This window comes from Lampetra fluviatilis, chromosome 65 (assembly GCF_964198595.1).
Source record: "Lampetra fluviatilis chromosome 65, kcLamFluv1.1, whole genome shotgun sequence".
Classification (NCBI taxonomy): Eukaryota; Metazoa; Chordata; class Hyperoartia; order Petromyzontiformes; family Petromyzontidae; genus Lampetra; species Lampetra fluviatilis.
In genome coordinates, this window is record NC_136339.1 from 4,034,492 (window position 1) to 4,051,719 (window position 17,228).

General features: G+C 55.2%; 1 protein-coding gene across 1 annotated transcript in view; it reads left to right on the forward strand.

The window, feature by feature from the left end:
* Nucleotides 1–10,397, forward strand: part of LOC144952018 (uncharacterized) — a 29,971-nt gene extending 19,574 nt beyond the window's left edge. Inside the window, exons 11-18 of the mRNA XM_078882408.1 lie at nucleotides 1,332–1,428; nucleotides 2,096–2,341; nucleotides 3,715–3,964; nucleotides 4,430–4,850; nucleotides 5,482–5,601; nucleotides 7,460–7,612; nucleotides 9,454–9,586; nucleotides 10,282–10,397. Of these exons, the coding sequence (XP_078738534.1) occupies nucleotides 1,332–1,428; nucleotides 2,096–2,341; nucleotides 3,715–3,964; nucleotides 4,430–4,850; nucleotides 5,482–5,601; nucleotides 7,460–7,612; nucleotides 9,454–9,557 (1,391 nt within the window). The 3' untranslated portion in view covers nucleotides 9,558–9,586; nucleotides 10,282–10,397. The remainder of the gene's footprint in view (nucleotides 1–1,331; nucleotides 1,429–2,095; nucleotides 2,342–3,714; nucleotides 3,965–4,429; nucleotides 4,851–5,481; nucleotides 5,602–7,459; nucleotides 7,613–9,453; nucleotides 9,587–10,281) is intronic.
* Nucleotides 10,398–17,228: the final 6,831 nt, after the last annotated feature.

Consider the following 17,228-nt stretch of genomic DNA (forward strand, 5'->3'; position numbering starts at 1 on the left):
GGGCCCGGCTAATGCATTTTGTGGCAATTGGCGACCACCATTGTTTATTTCGGTAAAGTCACGTAGGTAAAAAATGAAATTAAAATTAATGAAAGTAATAATATAAATAAAATAATAAAAAATCACGACGTTTCGGAGGCAACACAAGTCTCCATCATCAGGTGGGACCGTCACAGCCAGATTTTGCTGCATCAAGTGAGGCAGAGATTCAAAGATACAATTATGATGGAGACTTGTGTTGCCTCCGAAACGTCGTGATTTTTTATTATGTTATTTATATTATTACTTTTATCAATTTTAATTGTTTTTTTACCTACGTGACTTTACCGAAAAAACTTAAGAGTGTGAATCCTTGCAGTCACGAAAACTTCAAATCTAGAATTATATTTATTTGAATGATAATAACACATTTAATTTAATTCGTGATTTAATTGATTTATTTAGTTTTATGAGTATATTTTTATTCTACCTACGTGACTTTACCGAAAACACATAAGAATATGAATCCTTGCAGTCACGAAAACTTCAAATCTAGAATTATATTTATTTGAATGATAATAACACATTTAATTTAATTCGTGATTTAATTAATTTATTTAGTTTTATGTGTATATTTTTTTTCTACCTACGTGACTTTACCGAAAACACATAAGAGTATGAATCCTTGCAGTCACGAAAGCTTCAAATCTAGGACCACCATGCAGAGCAAGTGCCACATGGCTCACGGCAGTAGTGCAGCGGAGTAGACTTATTGTACCGTTCTTCTATGATCCTAGCTTCTACCAAGACCTTGATCCAGCAGGCGTCAGTCTGCTACCAGTAGGAGGGGTAGCGATGATTGCCACTGCTATGTGTGTGGTCTAGACTAGGGGCATCCTCAGTGGCAGCTATGATGGTGGTGATGGTGGTGATGGTGTGGGATGGTGGGTAATGGTGAGTGATGGTGAGTGAAGGTGGCGATGGTGATGGTGGTGTCGGTGGTGGTGATGGTGATGGTGGTGATGGTGGTGACGGTGATGGTGACGGTGGTGATGGTGGTGGTGATGGTGGTGGTGATGGTGATGGTGACGGTGGTGGCGGTGGTGGCGGTGGTGACGGTGATGGTGACGGTGGTGATGGTGGTGGTGATGGTGATGGTGGTGGCGGTGGTGACGGTGATGGTGACGGTGTTGATGGTAATGGTGGTGATGGTGGTGATGGTGGTGGTGGTGATGGTGGTGACGGTGGTGATGGTGGTGACGGTGGTTATGGTGACGGTGGTGACGGTGGTGATGATGGCGATAGTGGTGGTGATGGTGATGATGGTGATGGTGGTGCCGGTGTCTTCTCAGGTAGAGGAGCTCGCCAGCCAGGCCTGCACTGGGCCCATCTCCTGCCTCCGCCTCCCGTTCACCCCGATCACCACGTGCTCACCCCCAATGAGGATGGGTAAACACAAACAACAACAACAATAACAAACAACAACATTACATTTGTTCATTTATTTTAGATGTTTGCTTGGTATGTGTGTGTGTGTGTGTTGGGCTTCGTTCGTGTCGTACTTAGCCTTCAGCGTATTCAATTTACATCGCCGTGGGATGCTGTTGGTATGGATGGTCCATTCATCCATCTGTCCACCTGTCCACCCATCCGTCCTTCCATCCATCTGTCCACCCATCCATCCATCTGTCCATCCATCCATCAATCCATCTGTCCACCTGTCCACCCATCCGTCCATCCAACCATCCGTCTATCCAACCATCCATCTGTCCACCTGTCCACCTGTCCATCCATCCACCCATCCATCTTTTAATCCATCCACTCCCCACGTTTTCCAGCTGCCACCCTCCCTCACCCACTCCGTGCCCCTGACTCTCTCACTTGATACAGCAGCCGTGCCGTGACGGTTCCCACCTGAAGACGAAAGCTTGTGTTGCCTCCGAAACGTCGTGATTTTTATTTCATTTTCATTTCACTTTTATTAATTTTAATTTCTTTACCTACGTGACTTTACCGAAAAAAACCTAAGAATAAGAATAACACTCCGTGCCCGTCTCTCTCACTCCCCCCCACCACCACCCACCACCCACCACCCCCCACCACCACCCACCGCCAGCTACGAGAGCAACGGCTCCTTCCCGCACCACCGCGACGACGCCGACGACGACGCCGACGACGACCGACCTGCCACCGCCCCGGCGTTTCCGGCGGCCTCGCTCCGATCGCTGAGCCCCGACGCGCCGGCGAGGCGGGCGGCCGCGGTGGGGGCCCCGCCGTCACCGGCCGCCTCGTACGGCCACCAGTCGACGGCCACGCTAACGCCATCGCCGCCGCCGCGTCTCGGAGAACGCGCCATGGGCAGGTACCGTTTGCGGTGTTGGGTGGGTGGGGTGGGGTGGTCATTGCTAGCCCCCTCCCCGGCCCCCCCCGCTAGCCCCCCCCCCCCCCCGCCATAGATTCACTGCTGCCACCGTGATTGAAATGGCACCACAACTCACCTCACCCACCACTCACCTCACCCCCACTACTCACTGCCCCCACTACTCACCTTCTCCACTACTCACCTTCTCCACTACTCACCTCACCCACTACTCACCTCACCCACTACTCACCTCACCCCCACCACTCACCTCACCCACTACTCACCTCACCCCCACTACTCACTGCCCCCACCACTCACCACCCCACCACTCACCTCACCCACCACTCACTACCCCCACCACTCACCTCCCCCACCACTCACCTCCCCCACCACTCACCACCCCACCACTCACCTCCACCACTCACCACCCCACTCACCTTCCCCACCACTCACCTCCCCCCACTCACCACCCCACCACTCACCTCCCCCCACTCACCACCCCACCACTCACCACCCCACCACTCACCTCCACCACTCACCACCCCACTCACTTCACCCACCACTCACTACCCTACCACTCACCTCCCCCACCACTCACCACCCCACCACTCACTACCCCACCACTCACCTCCCCCACCACTCACCACCCCACCACTCACTACCCCACCACTCACCTCCCCCACCACTCACCACCCCACCACTCACCTCCCCCACTCACCACCCCACTCACTTCACCCACCACTCACTACCCCACCACTCACCTCCCCCACCACTCACCACCCCACCACTCACCTCCACCACTCACCACCCCACTCACTTCACCCACCACTCACTACCCCACCACTCACCTCCCCCACCACTCACCACCCCACCACTCACTACCCCACCACTCACCTCCCCCACCACTCACCACCCCACCACTCACTACCCCACCACTCACCTCCCCCACCACTCACCACCCCACCACTCACCTCCACCACTCACCACCCCACTCACTTCACCCACCACTCACTACCCCACCACTCACCTCCCCCACCACTCACCACCCCACCACTCACTACCCCACCACTCACCTCCCCCACCACTCACCACCCCACCACTCACTACCCCACCACTCACTACCCCACCACTCACCTCCCCCACCACTCACCACCCCACCACTCACCTCCCCCACCACTCACCACCCCACCACTCACCTCCACCACTCACCACCCCCACCACTCACCTCCCTCCCATTCACCTCCCCCACTCACCACCCCACTCACCTCCCCCAGCACTCACCACCCCACCACTCACCTCCCCACTCACCACCCCCACCACTCACCTACCCACCACTCACCTTTTCTACCCCCCCCCCCCCCCCCAACTGGCAGGCACGACACGGGTAGCCCCCCCCTCTCCCCCTCGCCAACCCGGGCGACCTACTACCCCTCCTCCTTCACCCAGCCCCCGCTCTTCGACGACGACGACTTCTCCCCCCCCACCAACTCCCCACCCACCAACTCCCTCCCCACCAACTACCTCCCCACCAACTCCCCCCCCACCAACTCCCCCCCCACCAACGACTCCGCCGCCGCCACCGGCTTCCCGGCGGAGAGCGCCATCCGGCAGTGCGACCTAACCGTCCACCACCACCACCACCACGACCACGGCCACCACCACCACGGCCACCACCAGCACGGGCGGCAGGCCAGCCTGGGCGTCATCCGGCCAGACCCCGCCGAAGTGGCGCTGCTCTACGGCCTGCACCATCACCAACAACAACATCAACACCATCACCAACAACAACATCAACAACATCATCACCAGCAGCTGCAGCAGGGCCCGGCCGACTTAATCTTCGCTCGGCCTCTCGAACAAGCGACCTTCCCGCACCGCCTCTACCAAGCGTCTCGCTCGCACGCTGCCGGCGAGCAGTACCAGTACCAGCAGCAGCAGCAGCAGTACCAGCAGCAGTACCAGCAGCAGTACCGCGAGCAGCAGCAGCAGCAGCAGCAGCAGGAGCAGCAGCAGCATCAGCAGCAGGAGCAGCAGCAGCAGCAGCAGCAGCATCACGAGGAGCGACGGCCCCAGCGTCGAGCGTCGCAGTTGAGCCTGCCGGAGATCGGCCGACCGGCGGCGTTCACCGCCACGGTGGGGGGCTCGCTGGCGGGGGGCTCGCTGGTGGGGGGCTCGTTGGTGGGGGGGTCACCGGCGGTAGCGGCGGCGGTGGTGGTGGGGGGGGGCTCCGGCGTTGAGCGACGAGGGTGGGGCTCGGACGACGACGAAGATGACGATGACGAGCGGGATTTTGGGGATTGCGAGAGCGTGGGCGACGAGGATGACGATGAAGACGACGGTGATGACGATGGTGATGACGATGGTGGTGGTGAGGAGGAGGAGGAGGAGGAGAGGTCCGGCGTTGCCGGGGAGTTGTCCCCCGACGTTGCCGGGTTTGCCCGGGCGATCGCTATGGCAGCGGCCGCTGCCGCAGCGGAGAGAGCGGAGGAGGCGTACGGCACGGCGGGAGGTACGGTGGGTGGGTGGTGGGGGGGGGGTGGGGGGTGGTGGTGGGTGGTGGTGGGTGGGTGTTGGATGGGGGGTGGGTGGGTGGGTTGGTGGGTGGGTGGTGGGTGGGTGGTGGGTGTTGGATGGGGGGTGGGTGGGTGGTGGGTGGGTGGTGGTGGGTTGGTTGGTCGGTGGGGGGTGGGTGGGTGGGTTGGTGGTTGGTGGGTGGGAGGTGGGTGATGAGTGGTTTGTGGGTAGTGGATGGGTAGGTGGATGGTGGGTGGGTGGTGGGTGGTGGGTGGGTGATGGGTGGGTTAGTGGGTGGGTTGATCGGTCGGTGGGTGGGTGGTAGGTGAATGGGTGGTGGATGAGTGGGTGGTGGATGAGTGGGTGGTGGGCGAGTTTTGGATGGATGGGTTTATTGGTTGGTGGGTGGGTGGGTGGGTAAGTTGATGGTGGGTGGCTGGGTGGGTGAGTGAGTTGATGGTGGCTGTGTGGCTGGGTGAGTGAGTGAGTTGGTGGCTGTGTGTGTGGGTGAGTGAGTGAGTGAGTTGGTGGCTGTGTGGGTGGGTGAGACATTTGATCGAGCGAGTGATCGAGTGAGCAACCGATGACCGTGGGTGCCGCGGTCACTGCCCGCGTCTTCCCTGCAGCGGTGGAACGCTTCGCAGCGCCGCCCATGGTCAGCCCCGGCGCCACGCCGCATGGCGCCCGCAAGCACCGGCACCGAAAGGGCGAGGCCAACGGATTCCGGCGCGAGATTCCACTCGACGGTGAGACACAACGCCACGGCGACTCGCTCGCTCGCCCGTTAGATTGCCCGCTCACTCGCTCGCTCGCTCACTCGCTCGCTCGCTCACTTGCTCACTAGCCCACTCGCCCACTCACTCGCTCGCCCGCTCGCTGGCTCGCGCGCTCACTCACTCACTCGCTCGCCTGTTAGATTGGCCGCTCACTCGCTCGATTGCTCGCTCGCTCACTTGCTCACTAGCCCACTCGCCCACTCACTCGCTCACCCCGCTCGCTGGCTCGCGCGCTCACTCACTCACTCGCTCGTCTGTTAGATTGGCCGCTCACTCGCTCACTCGCTCACTCGCTCGCTCACTTGCTCACTAGCCCACTCGCCCACTCACTCGCTCGTCCGCTCGCTGGCTCGCGCGCTCACTCACTCACTCGCTCGTCTGTTAGATTGGCCGCTCACTCGCTCGCCCGCTCACTTGCTCACTAGCCCACTCGCCCACTCACTCGATCGCCCGCTCGCTGGCTCGTGCGCTCACTCACTCACTCGCTCGCCTGTTAGATTGGCCGCTCACTCGCTCACTCGCTCACTCGCTCGCTCGCTCACTTGCTCACTAGCCCAGTCGCCCACTCACTCGCTCGCCCGCTCGCTGGCTCGCACGCTCACTCACTCACTCGCTCACCTGTTAGATTGGCCGCTCACTCGCTCACTCGCTCGATTGCTCGCTCGCTCACTTGCTCACTAGCCCACTCGCTCACTCGCCCACTCACTCGCTCGCCTGCTCGCTCGCCCGCTCATTCACGCACTCACTCACTCATTCACTCGCCCGCTCGCTCGCCCGCTCACTCACTCGCTCGCCCACTCGCTTGCCCGCTCGCCGACTCACTCGCTCCCTCGCCCGCTCGCTCGCCCGCTCGCTCACTCGCTCGCTCGCTCGCCCACTCGCTTGCCCGCTCGCCCGCCCGCTCGCTCGCCCGTTCACTCGCCCGCTCACTCGCCCACTCAATCGCCCACTTGCTCACTCACTCGCATGCTCAGTAGCTCACTCATTCACTCGCTCGGCCACTCACTGTTAGCGAGTAGCAGCAGCACCGGTGAAGGCCGTCACGGCACACGAGGGGGTGGGTGGCCAGCACCACCCCAGGGCCGCCTTTGTCTTCCCAGTGGGGGATCAGGTACTCATTTGAGGCTGAGTCGACCTAGGGGGGTCCCAGGACTGGTTCAGATAATCGTCACTGGGTGTTGGCCGTGAGCGGGAACCGCACTGGGGTCGTCAGGTTCGTAGCGCAGCGTAGCGCTGACCACTACACTACCGCTCACACACACGCACACATACACATGCACACGCACACATACACATGCACACGCACACATACACATGCACACGCATACACACACACGTACACGCACACATTCACACACACACGCACACACGCACACATTCACACACACACGCACACACACACACGCACACACACACGCGCACACACACACGCACACACACACACACTCGCACACGCACGCACGCACACGCACACACACATACACACACACACGCACACACACATACACGCACACACACACGCACACACACACGCACACACACACACACGCACAACACGCACACACACGCACACACACACACTCGCACACGCACACAGAGGTGCCATGGGTTAACTTGACTAGGATAACTGGCAGATCTCAGACAAAGACAAAGATCCCCCGCGTAGCCTTCGCAGACTTTTGGGGGCAAGTGCCGTTGGCTACCCGGCACTGCGGCAAACGACGTGTTGTGGTGTGTGGGGGGGGGGGGGGGGGGGGGTTAGCAACCACGCCCGGCCGCCTTTGTCTCCCCACTGATGACGTCCCTCCCCCCCCTCCCCCCCCCCCAGATCTGCCCCCACCCCCGGCGCCCCCCCCCCTCGGCGTCTCCCCCCCCGGCGCTCCGCCGCCGCCCCCCCCGGCGTGCCGACGCGGTGCCGCCGATCGCCACGGCGACGCGCCGGGGAAGCACCGCGCCAGCCGCAAGCCGGCGCTGCTCCCCGGTGAGACGCGGGGCGCTGGCCGTGCAACTACCGCCCCCCGCCGTGCCGAGCCAAACCGGGCTCACCGTGCCGAACCCTGGTAACCCTGGTAACCGTGCCAACCGAGCCAAACCTGGTAACCGTGCCAACCCTGGTAACCCTGGTAACCCTGGTAACCTTGCCAACCCTGGTAACCTGGCCGACCCTGGTAACCGTGCCAACCCTGGTAAACTTGCCGACCCTGGTAAACTTGCCGATCCTGGTAACCGTGCCAACCCTGGTAACCGTGCCAACCCTGGTAACCGTGCCAACCCTGGTAACCGTGCCAACCCTGGTAACCGTGCCGACCCTGGTAACCGTGCCGACCCTAGTAACCGTGCCGACTGTGCCAACCCTGGTAACCGTGCCAACCCTGGTAACTGTGCCGACCCTAGTAACCGTGCCGCCTGTGCCAACCCTGGTAACCGTGCCAACCCTGGTAACCGTGACAACCCTGGTAACCATGCCAACCCTGGTAACCGTGCCGACCGTGCCGACTGTGCCAACCATGCCAACCCTGGTAACCGTGCCAACCCTGGTAACCGTGCCAACCCTGGTAACCGTGCCGACCGTGCCGACTGTGCCAACCATGCCAACCCTGGTAACCATGCCAACCCTGGTAACCGTGCCAACCCTGGTAACCGTGCCAACCCTGGTAACCGTGCCAACCCTGGTAACCGTGCCAACCCTGGTAACCGTGCCGACCGTGGCGACTGTGCCAACCATGCCAACCCTGGTAACCATGCCAACCCTGGTAACCATGCCAACCTTGGTAACCATGCCAACCCTGGTAACCGTGCCGACCGTGCAACCGCAAATGACCGCGCGACGGTGGAGGAAGCCACCGATGATGTTGATGATGTTGATGATGTTGATGATGATGATGTTGATGATGTTGATGTTGATGATGTTGATGATGTTGATGATTTTGATGATGTTGATGATGTTGCTGATAATGTTGCTGATGTTGATGTTGCTGATGATGTTGATGTTGCTGATGATGTTGATGATTTTGATGTTGATGATTTTGTTGCTGATGATGTTGATGATTTTGTTGCTGATGATGTTGCTGATAATATTGCTGATGTTGATGATGTTGATGATGTTGATGATGTTGATGATGTTGTTGATGTTGATGATGATGTTGTTGATGTTGATGTTGTTGATGTTGATGTTGTTGATGTTGTTGATGTTGATGATGTTGATGATGTTGATGTTGTTGATGTTGATGATGTTGATGTTGTTGATGTTGATGATGTTGCCATCGTCACCTTCCAGCGCCGCCACTCACACGCCGGTGGCCACTTGGATCATCGCTGCCGCCGCCATTAATCACCCTCAACTCCCTCCCTCCCACCCACCCTCCACCCCTCCCCCATTCCCCCCCTCCCCCCTTCACCCCTCCCCCCTTCACCCCCTCCCCCCTTCACCCCCTCCCCCATCCCCCATTCTCTTCCACCCCCCCCCTTGCTCCTTCCCCGTCCACCCCTCCCCTCTCCTCTAATCCCCCCCGACTCCTCCCCCTTCCCCCCTTCACCCCCCCCCCCGTTCCCCCGTCCGCCCCTCCCCTCTCCTCTACTCCCCCCTTCTCCTCCCCCACCCTCCCCCTTCCCCCCCCCCCCTTCCCCCACCCCCCTTCCCCTTCCCTCTCTGCTACTCCCCCCCCTTCTCCTCTCCCACCCTCCTCCCCCGTCCCCCCCTTGACCCCCTCCTCCCCTTCCCCCCCCGTTCCCCCATCCCCTCTCCTCTACCCCCCTCCCCTCCCCTCCCCCCACTTCCCCCTCCCCCTGCCCCCCTCCCCCTGCCCCCCTCCCCGTCTGTAGAGACGCTGCCCTACAGCCGCCCGCCCCCCTTGCCCGGCCGCGATGGCCCCGCCAGCGCCCGCGGCACCTCCAGGGCGCGCCGGAGAACAGAGACGGCACCCTGACGCCTCCCTCGCTCGCTCGCTCACCCCCGGTACGCTCACCCTGGTACGCTCACCCCGGTACGCTCACCCCCGGTACGCTCACCCCACTCGCTCACCCCACACGCTCACCCTCTCGCTCAGCCAGTACGAACGCTAACTCGCTCGCTCGCTCAACCACTCACCCGCTCACCTGCTCACTCGCCTGCTCACCCGCTCGCTCACTGGGTATGATTGCTCACCCACTCGCTCACTCACTTACTCACTCACCCGCTCACTCACTCACCTGCTCGCTCGCTCGCTAGCCCGCTCACTCACTCGCCCAGTACGATTGCTCACTCGCTCGCTGACTCACTCACTCGCTCACTCACCCGCTCGCTCACCCACTCACTCACTGGGTATGATCGCTCACCCACTCGCTCACCCACTCACCTGCTCACCCACTCACTCGCCTGCTCACCGCTCACTCACTGGGTACGACCGCTCACCCACTCGCTCACCCACTTACTCACCCACTTACTCACCCACTTACTCACTCACCCGCTCACTCACTCGCTAGCCCGCTCACTCACTCACTCACTCGCCCAGTACAATTGCTCACTCGCTCGCTGACTCACTTATTCGCCCACCCGCTCGCTCACCCGCTCACCCACTTACCCGCTCACTCTTGCCACTGAGACTCGATCCTGGCCTTTAACCCTCCGCTTGCCGATGTCGCACTCTGCACCCTTGGCCTTCTCTTCCGCAGCCGCGGGCCGCCCGAGTCCACCGCCACTTGGGCCCACGCCGCCGGCCTCAGGAGGCCTCCCGGCCTCTTCTCCGGGGCGGGGGAAAGTCCCCGATGAATAGGCCGTGATGAAATAGACCGTGATGAATGGTGCCCAATGAATAGGCCGTGATGAAATATGCTGTGATGAAATAGGCCGGGATGAAATAGGCCGTGATGAATGGTCTCCGTTGAATAGGCCGTGATGAAATATGCCGTGATGAAATAGTCCACGTTGAATGGTCTCCCATGAATAGGCTGTGCCGAATAGTCTCCGATGAATAGGCCGTGCTGAAAAAGGCCGTGCTGAAATAGGCCGTGTTGAATGGTACGTGATGAAGTTCCCGATGAAATAGGCCACGTTGAATAGTCCACGATGAACAGGCAAATGCTGAATGGGCCGAGATGAATAGTTGTTGATGGAAATCCATGATCTATCGTCCATGTTGAATAGTCACTGATGAATAGTCACTGATGAGACCACACCCGAAGCTAGACCACCCAGCAGCAGCAGCAGCACCAGCGATTATCACCACCACCCTCCTACTGGCAGCAGACTGATGCACAGGGACAGCTGGCAATGGGGGTGCCCCTTGGCTAGATCACAGCAGCAGGAGCGAATATCACCACCCCTCTCCGACTGGCAGAAGCCTGATGCACAGAGACAGCTGGCAATGGGGGTGCCCCTTGTCTAAACCACAGCAGCAGCAGCAGCGATCACTACCACCCTCCGTTCGAGCGACATCCAAGCAACGTCCAAGCGACGTTTAATCGACGTTTAAGCGACGTTCTGGCGACGTCCAGCCGACGTTTGAGTGACATCCTGGCGACGTTTGAGTGACGTTTGAGCGACGTTCGAGCGACATCCAAGCGACGTTTAATCGACGTTTAATCGACGTTTAAGCGACGTTTAAGCGACGTCCACGCGACGTCCACGCGACGTCCAAGCGACGTTTAAGCGACGTTTAAGCGACGTCCACGTGACATCCTGGCAACGTTTGAGCAACGTTCGAGCGACATCCAAGCAACGTCCAAGTGACGTTTAAGCGACGTCCACGCGACGTCCTGGCGACGTCCACGCGACGTCCTGGCGACGTTTGAGTGACACTTGAGCGACGTTCGAGCGACATCCAAGCAACGTTTAATCGACGTTTAAGCGACGTCCGAGCAACGTTTAAGCGACGTCCGCACAACGACCGACCGACGTTCGAGGAACGTCCGTGGACGTTCGGGATTTTGCGCTCCCACCGGAAGAGGCGACCCCGGGCGACAGCGGTGATCCAACTCCGAGCGAGCAAAAGTGGGACCCATTCCCGACGTTTCTGCAACTCTGGTCTGGCCGCGTTTACAAACCCACCGCTCTCTGTGCGCCCAGAACGTCGGACATCGTGCCGAACGGCGCACAGCAACGCGTCGGAGAGGGAGAATTCCACGTTTGTGTGGCCGGGGGCTGGGTGTGGCAGCTCGATCATGAGACGGGTCGCGACCCCACTGCTGGAATTTTCCACAGAAGAAGCGTGCGTGTGTGCGTGCGTGCGTGCGTGCGTGAGCGGAGCGATGGACGCGAATGACCGTGTGCCTTGTGAACAGATGAACGGATGGAGCCCGAGACGGGTCGACAGCTGCATGAAGAGACGTACAGACCAATTGATGGGGAGACAGACGGACCGACAGACGTATGGATTGATAGACAGACTGATACGTGGAATTGGACAAGGACTGCCGTATTTATTTTTCAAATGCCCCCCCTTATTTATTACCTTTGCGTGTTGAGATTTGTCAATTATTTATTTAGCATTAATTTATTTAGCATTTATTTATTAAACATTTATTTTTTTATTTAAAGCTTTCGTGACTGCAGGGATTCATATTCTTGGTTCTTTCGGTAAAGTCACGTAGAAGGGAAATAATAAAATAATATTAATATTAAACAATTACAATTCTCACGACCTTATTTTATTATTTCCCTTCTACGTGACTTTACCGAAAGAACCAAGAATATTTAGTTATTTATTTAGCATTTATTTACTTATCGTGCCACTGCTGCCCGTTGTGGTGATGCTGACTATGATGGTGATGATGGTGGTGGCGGTGGTGACGGCGGTTGCGTTGGTGGTCGTGGCGACGGTGGTGTTGGAACCACCGTGGCGGTTAGCGCGCTGCCACCCCCGGCAGAGACCGCAGTTCGATTCCCGCTCACAGCACACCGCCAACGCGACATAGTGACGATTTGCCTGAACCGGTCCCGGGGTGCTCCAAACTCGGCCTCAAATGAATTAAACTGGGAGAGACAAAGGCGGCCGGGCGTGGTCGCTGGCCTACCTACCCCCCCCTCCCCCCCGTCATGTGTGCCGTGCCGGTCCTCTTCACCTGCATGATTGTACAACGAAGTAAACGTGAAGTGTTGATGGGGTTCGGGCGAGCGATTCCCCGAAAGCGGCTCCGTAAATTTCCGGCCTCTGGTGGGGAATTCTGGGGCGTGATGCTGACGCCGGCAAAGACGGTGGCGGTGCTGCTGATGATGATGATGCCGATGATGAAGATAACGACGGTGAGGACAAAATGATGGAGACGGTGGTGGTGGTGATGATGCTAACAATGATGAAGATGTCAATGACGATGATGATGATGGTGACAACGATGATGATGACGATGATGATAACGGTGATGATGATGAAGATAACGATGATGATCACAAAAGTTATGAAGACGGTGGTGGTGATAATAACAATGATGATGGTTACGATGATTTTGATGATGATTACGATGATGATTACGATGATGAAGATAACGGTGATGATAATAACAATGATGATGATTACGACGATGATGATGACATTGATGAAGTTAATAACAACGAAGATGACGATGATGGCGAGTGTACTTATATTTTCAAATACCTTACCTGGATTATCCCTGGAGGTGGAACACAATCCTTCCCAGGGATGACAACAACACCAACAAAATAACGATTCAACGGATGATGATCATGACAAGGATGATGACGATGCTGATGATCACAAATACCAACGATGATGCTGATGCAATCTCAAGCCGTGCGCCTCCAAGCCCTGGGTAGGATCATAACAACAATGGGTTAACAACAACAACAACAATTATGCAACAATTATCACAACAACAATGGGATAACAACAGCAACGATTCAACGGATGGTGACGATGATGCTGATGATCACAAAGACCCAACGATGATGATTATCGATCTCGAGCCGTGCCAGTCCAAGCCCTAGGTGGGATTACAACAACAACAATGATTCAACAATGGGATTACAACAACAACAACGATTTAACAATGGGATTACAACAACAACGATTTAACAATGGGATTACAACAACAACGATTCAACAATGGGATTACAACAACAACGATTCAACAATGGGATTACAACAACAACGATTCAACAATGGGATTACAACAACAACGATTCAACAATGGGATTACAACAACAACGGTTCAACGAATTATGATGCTGATGATCGATCTCCAGCCGTGTCCGTCCATCGTTGACGCGCCAAACGCAACCCTCCACCTCCTCCCTCTTCTTCTTTCCATCACCGCCACGCTCCTTCCGATGCCCAGCTCTCTCCTCTCTGTGAAAAAAATAAGAAGAGGTGGTTTGTTTTTGCCCTTTCTGGCAACTCAACAAGGGGAAGTTGCTTTAAGATGTTCAAACGCCAAATGAGAGACTCAAAGACTCACATAGAAACCCACATAGAGACCCATAGACTTAGAGAGAGAACCATAGATTCACACAGAGACCCATATACTCACACAAACCCACTGATTCACGCCGAGCCTCATAGACCATAATTAAGACCCATAGGTTCAGAGAAACACCCATAGACACACACAGATACCAATAGACTCACACAGAGACCCATAGACTCAGAGAGACCCATAGACTCGCGCAGATACCCAAAAACCCACACAAAGACCCACAGACTCACACAGAGACCCACAGACTCACACAGAGAATCAGCATATGTAGTTATACTGGAGGTGCCCGAGTACAGAAAGACTTCACGACACCTCGAGAAATGTCAAGTCTGGTTGAAGACGAGGCTTGTCGTGGCTTTTCGAGTAAGCGAGGCAGGTAAAGGCATGGGGGCGTCGGATGGTAGCGTTCACAGGTCTACAAGTGCATTAGGCGTGCTCAGGTTCCCACCCTGTAAGGTCAATTATAGCTGCTAATAATTCATCCGAGGGCATAATTCGTCCACAGAATGAATGCATTACCGATAATCACCATTCATTGATGGGTATGGATGTAAACGATCTGGCCAAAGTTTTGAGTCGTGAGGCCCCTCCGCCGCATTTTATCGTGATGTGGCCTCACGCCCCCAAATAAAATTAATCTAAAATTTATCGATATTGGCTGCGAAAACCTATGCGTTAAATTTAGTTTTTTAACTATATCATCAACTTTTAAGAACCAGACAGGCTGAAGCGAATGGGCCATGTTGCGTGGGTGACTTCATGGTGGCCATGTTGCATAGGGGGTTGGGAATCGGCTTCCCGGGAGCTGATTGGCTGGTGCAGTTGGAGTGATGGCGTCACGGCGGCCAAGTTGCATGGGGGCATCATGTCAGCCATGTTGCATGGGGCGGGGAGGGTCATCCTCGCAGCTGATTGGCTGGTACAGTGGAAGTGATGACTTCACGACGGCCATGTAACAGAAAAGGGGGGGGGGTTGTGGTCTTACCGGGCAGCTGATTGGATGGTGCAGGGGGGTTGTGACATCACGGCCGCCATATTACATGGGGGGAGGGGTGCTGTTTTCTTCACTTCCCATTAGCTGGTGCAGTGAGGAGTAAAAATGTGAATCCCTGTAAGTGCTCTGATACATTGCATTGTGTTTGTACTGTTTGCATTTTGGCATTCTTTGGTCTGACACTGATGAGACTAGGCCATGAAGAAGACTGCGATCTCTGGTGTGGGTCAATCAGTTTCAAAGACAATGCCACATTATCAGAGCCATGTTTGTTTGCATGTTCACCACAAGTACCGTGTTTGGTTAACGCAGTGACTTGCCTCCTTGAAAAAGGTGTTTGAACATCTTAGCAAAACTCCTGTTTTATTGTAGTAGGTTTTTACCCTTTCAACTGGTACAAAAACTGAGTTGTGCGCCTTTTGGCGTCATCTGGTCCAACACCACGTGAGACTAGGCTCTAAGAAAAGCTGTCTCGGGTGTGGACCAATCAACTTCAAGGACAGTGCATATCATTATCATCATCAGAGTTGTTTATTTTTGTTTGCATTTTGACTGCTTGTGTTGCGGTTATTGCAAACATGATGCCTTGTATAAAGGTGTCAGTTTTTGTACCAGTTGAAAGGGTAAAAACCTACTACTATATTTTGCCACTGGTAAAGGAGGTCTTATAGTGTAAATCCTGTTTTATTGCCAGGAAAGGGTGAACACCTCCCCTTACTTTTCACGTTCGTCCCTCTTACGAGAGTCGAGTTTACGATCTGGTGACCCACGCCAAAACATGCTCGCACAGCGCTTCGACCTGCGAACTGTGTTTCCTCTCACGACGTTCACGGACGTCGCCACGATCGTAAAACTGCCGCCGGACTTAACGAGATAACCTTAAGGGAGCAGTTTTCACCTCGCAGGGTCGTACACACACACACACAGGACAACCGGCGATGGGCCGCCTTGACGTTGATGTTGCGTCATTGCTGACGTCACAAAGCCCCAGTTACGCTGACGTCACAAAGCCCCAGTTACTGTGACGTGTGTGGGGGCGGAGTGAGGCGCAGCCGCTAAGCATGCTATGCATAACTGTCAACCCATACGGCTTAATCCGTATTCTTGTGGAGGGAAATTCAGTTTTCAGGTCCATACGGCATTCAGCCGTTTCAATACGGGCAAAACATTATATATTTGTTTGTGTTTCTCTCTTACGATGAGAATTTGTAGGATAAACGTTGAGATTCATAAGGGCACGGAGTGACCAATAAGGTCTGAATTGGTCTGTAATAAGGTATGGAACTGAATTTCGATTTAAAGCTTTCGTGACTGCAGGGATTCATCTTCTTGGTTCTTTCGGTAAAGTCCACGTGACTTTACCGAAAGAACCAAGAAGAAGGTATGGCACTGATATGGGGTTGACAGGTATGGCTACGTTGCTTAATCGATTCACAAACATGGCCGGTTCCCAGTGGCGAGTGAAATGTGAACAGGTTCCGGGTTCCTCTGAGGTCGATTCAGCCTTAAGTGAGTGCAGTGGAACCCCTCTAAACGACGTTAATTGTTTCCGTGATGCCGGCAGTTAAGTGATTTGGTCGTTAAGCGAGTATAGGAAATGCACGTTAAAGGGCTCAATTCGTTTCCGATGGCATAGAAAGTTAATCCTTTGTTACCCAAAAAAAAACGCGCTTTGTAATATTTAAGCAATGGATATTAACACGTAAAGATACTGCCGACATTTATGGACGTGTAATGTTAATAGAAAAGTGGTTAATCAATGCGTTAATTCATATTTGCTGTACCCACAACAGCCCTGTCGTTAACAGGGGAATGGTCGGTAAGCGAACACATTGGGCTCTATGGAGGCACTGCACTGCTATACACTACACTACTATACACTATACTATACACTACACTATACACTACTATACACTATACACTACACTAAACTATACACTACTATATTATACACTACACTATACACTACTATACACTATACACTACACTATACACTACACTATAAACTACTATACACTATACAAAACTATACACTACTATACTATACACTACACTATACACTACTATACACTATACACTACACTAAACTATACACTACTATACACTACACTATACACTACTATACACTACACCATACACTACACACTACACTACACACTACACTATACACTACACGATACACTACACTAGATTACAA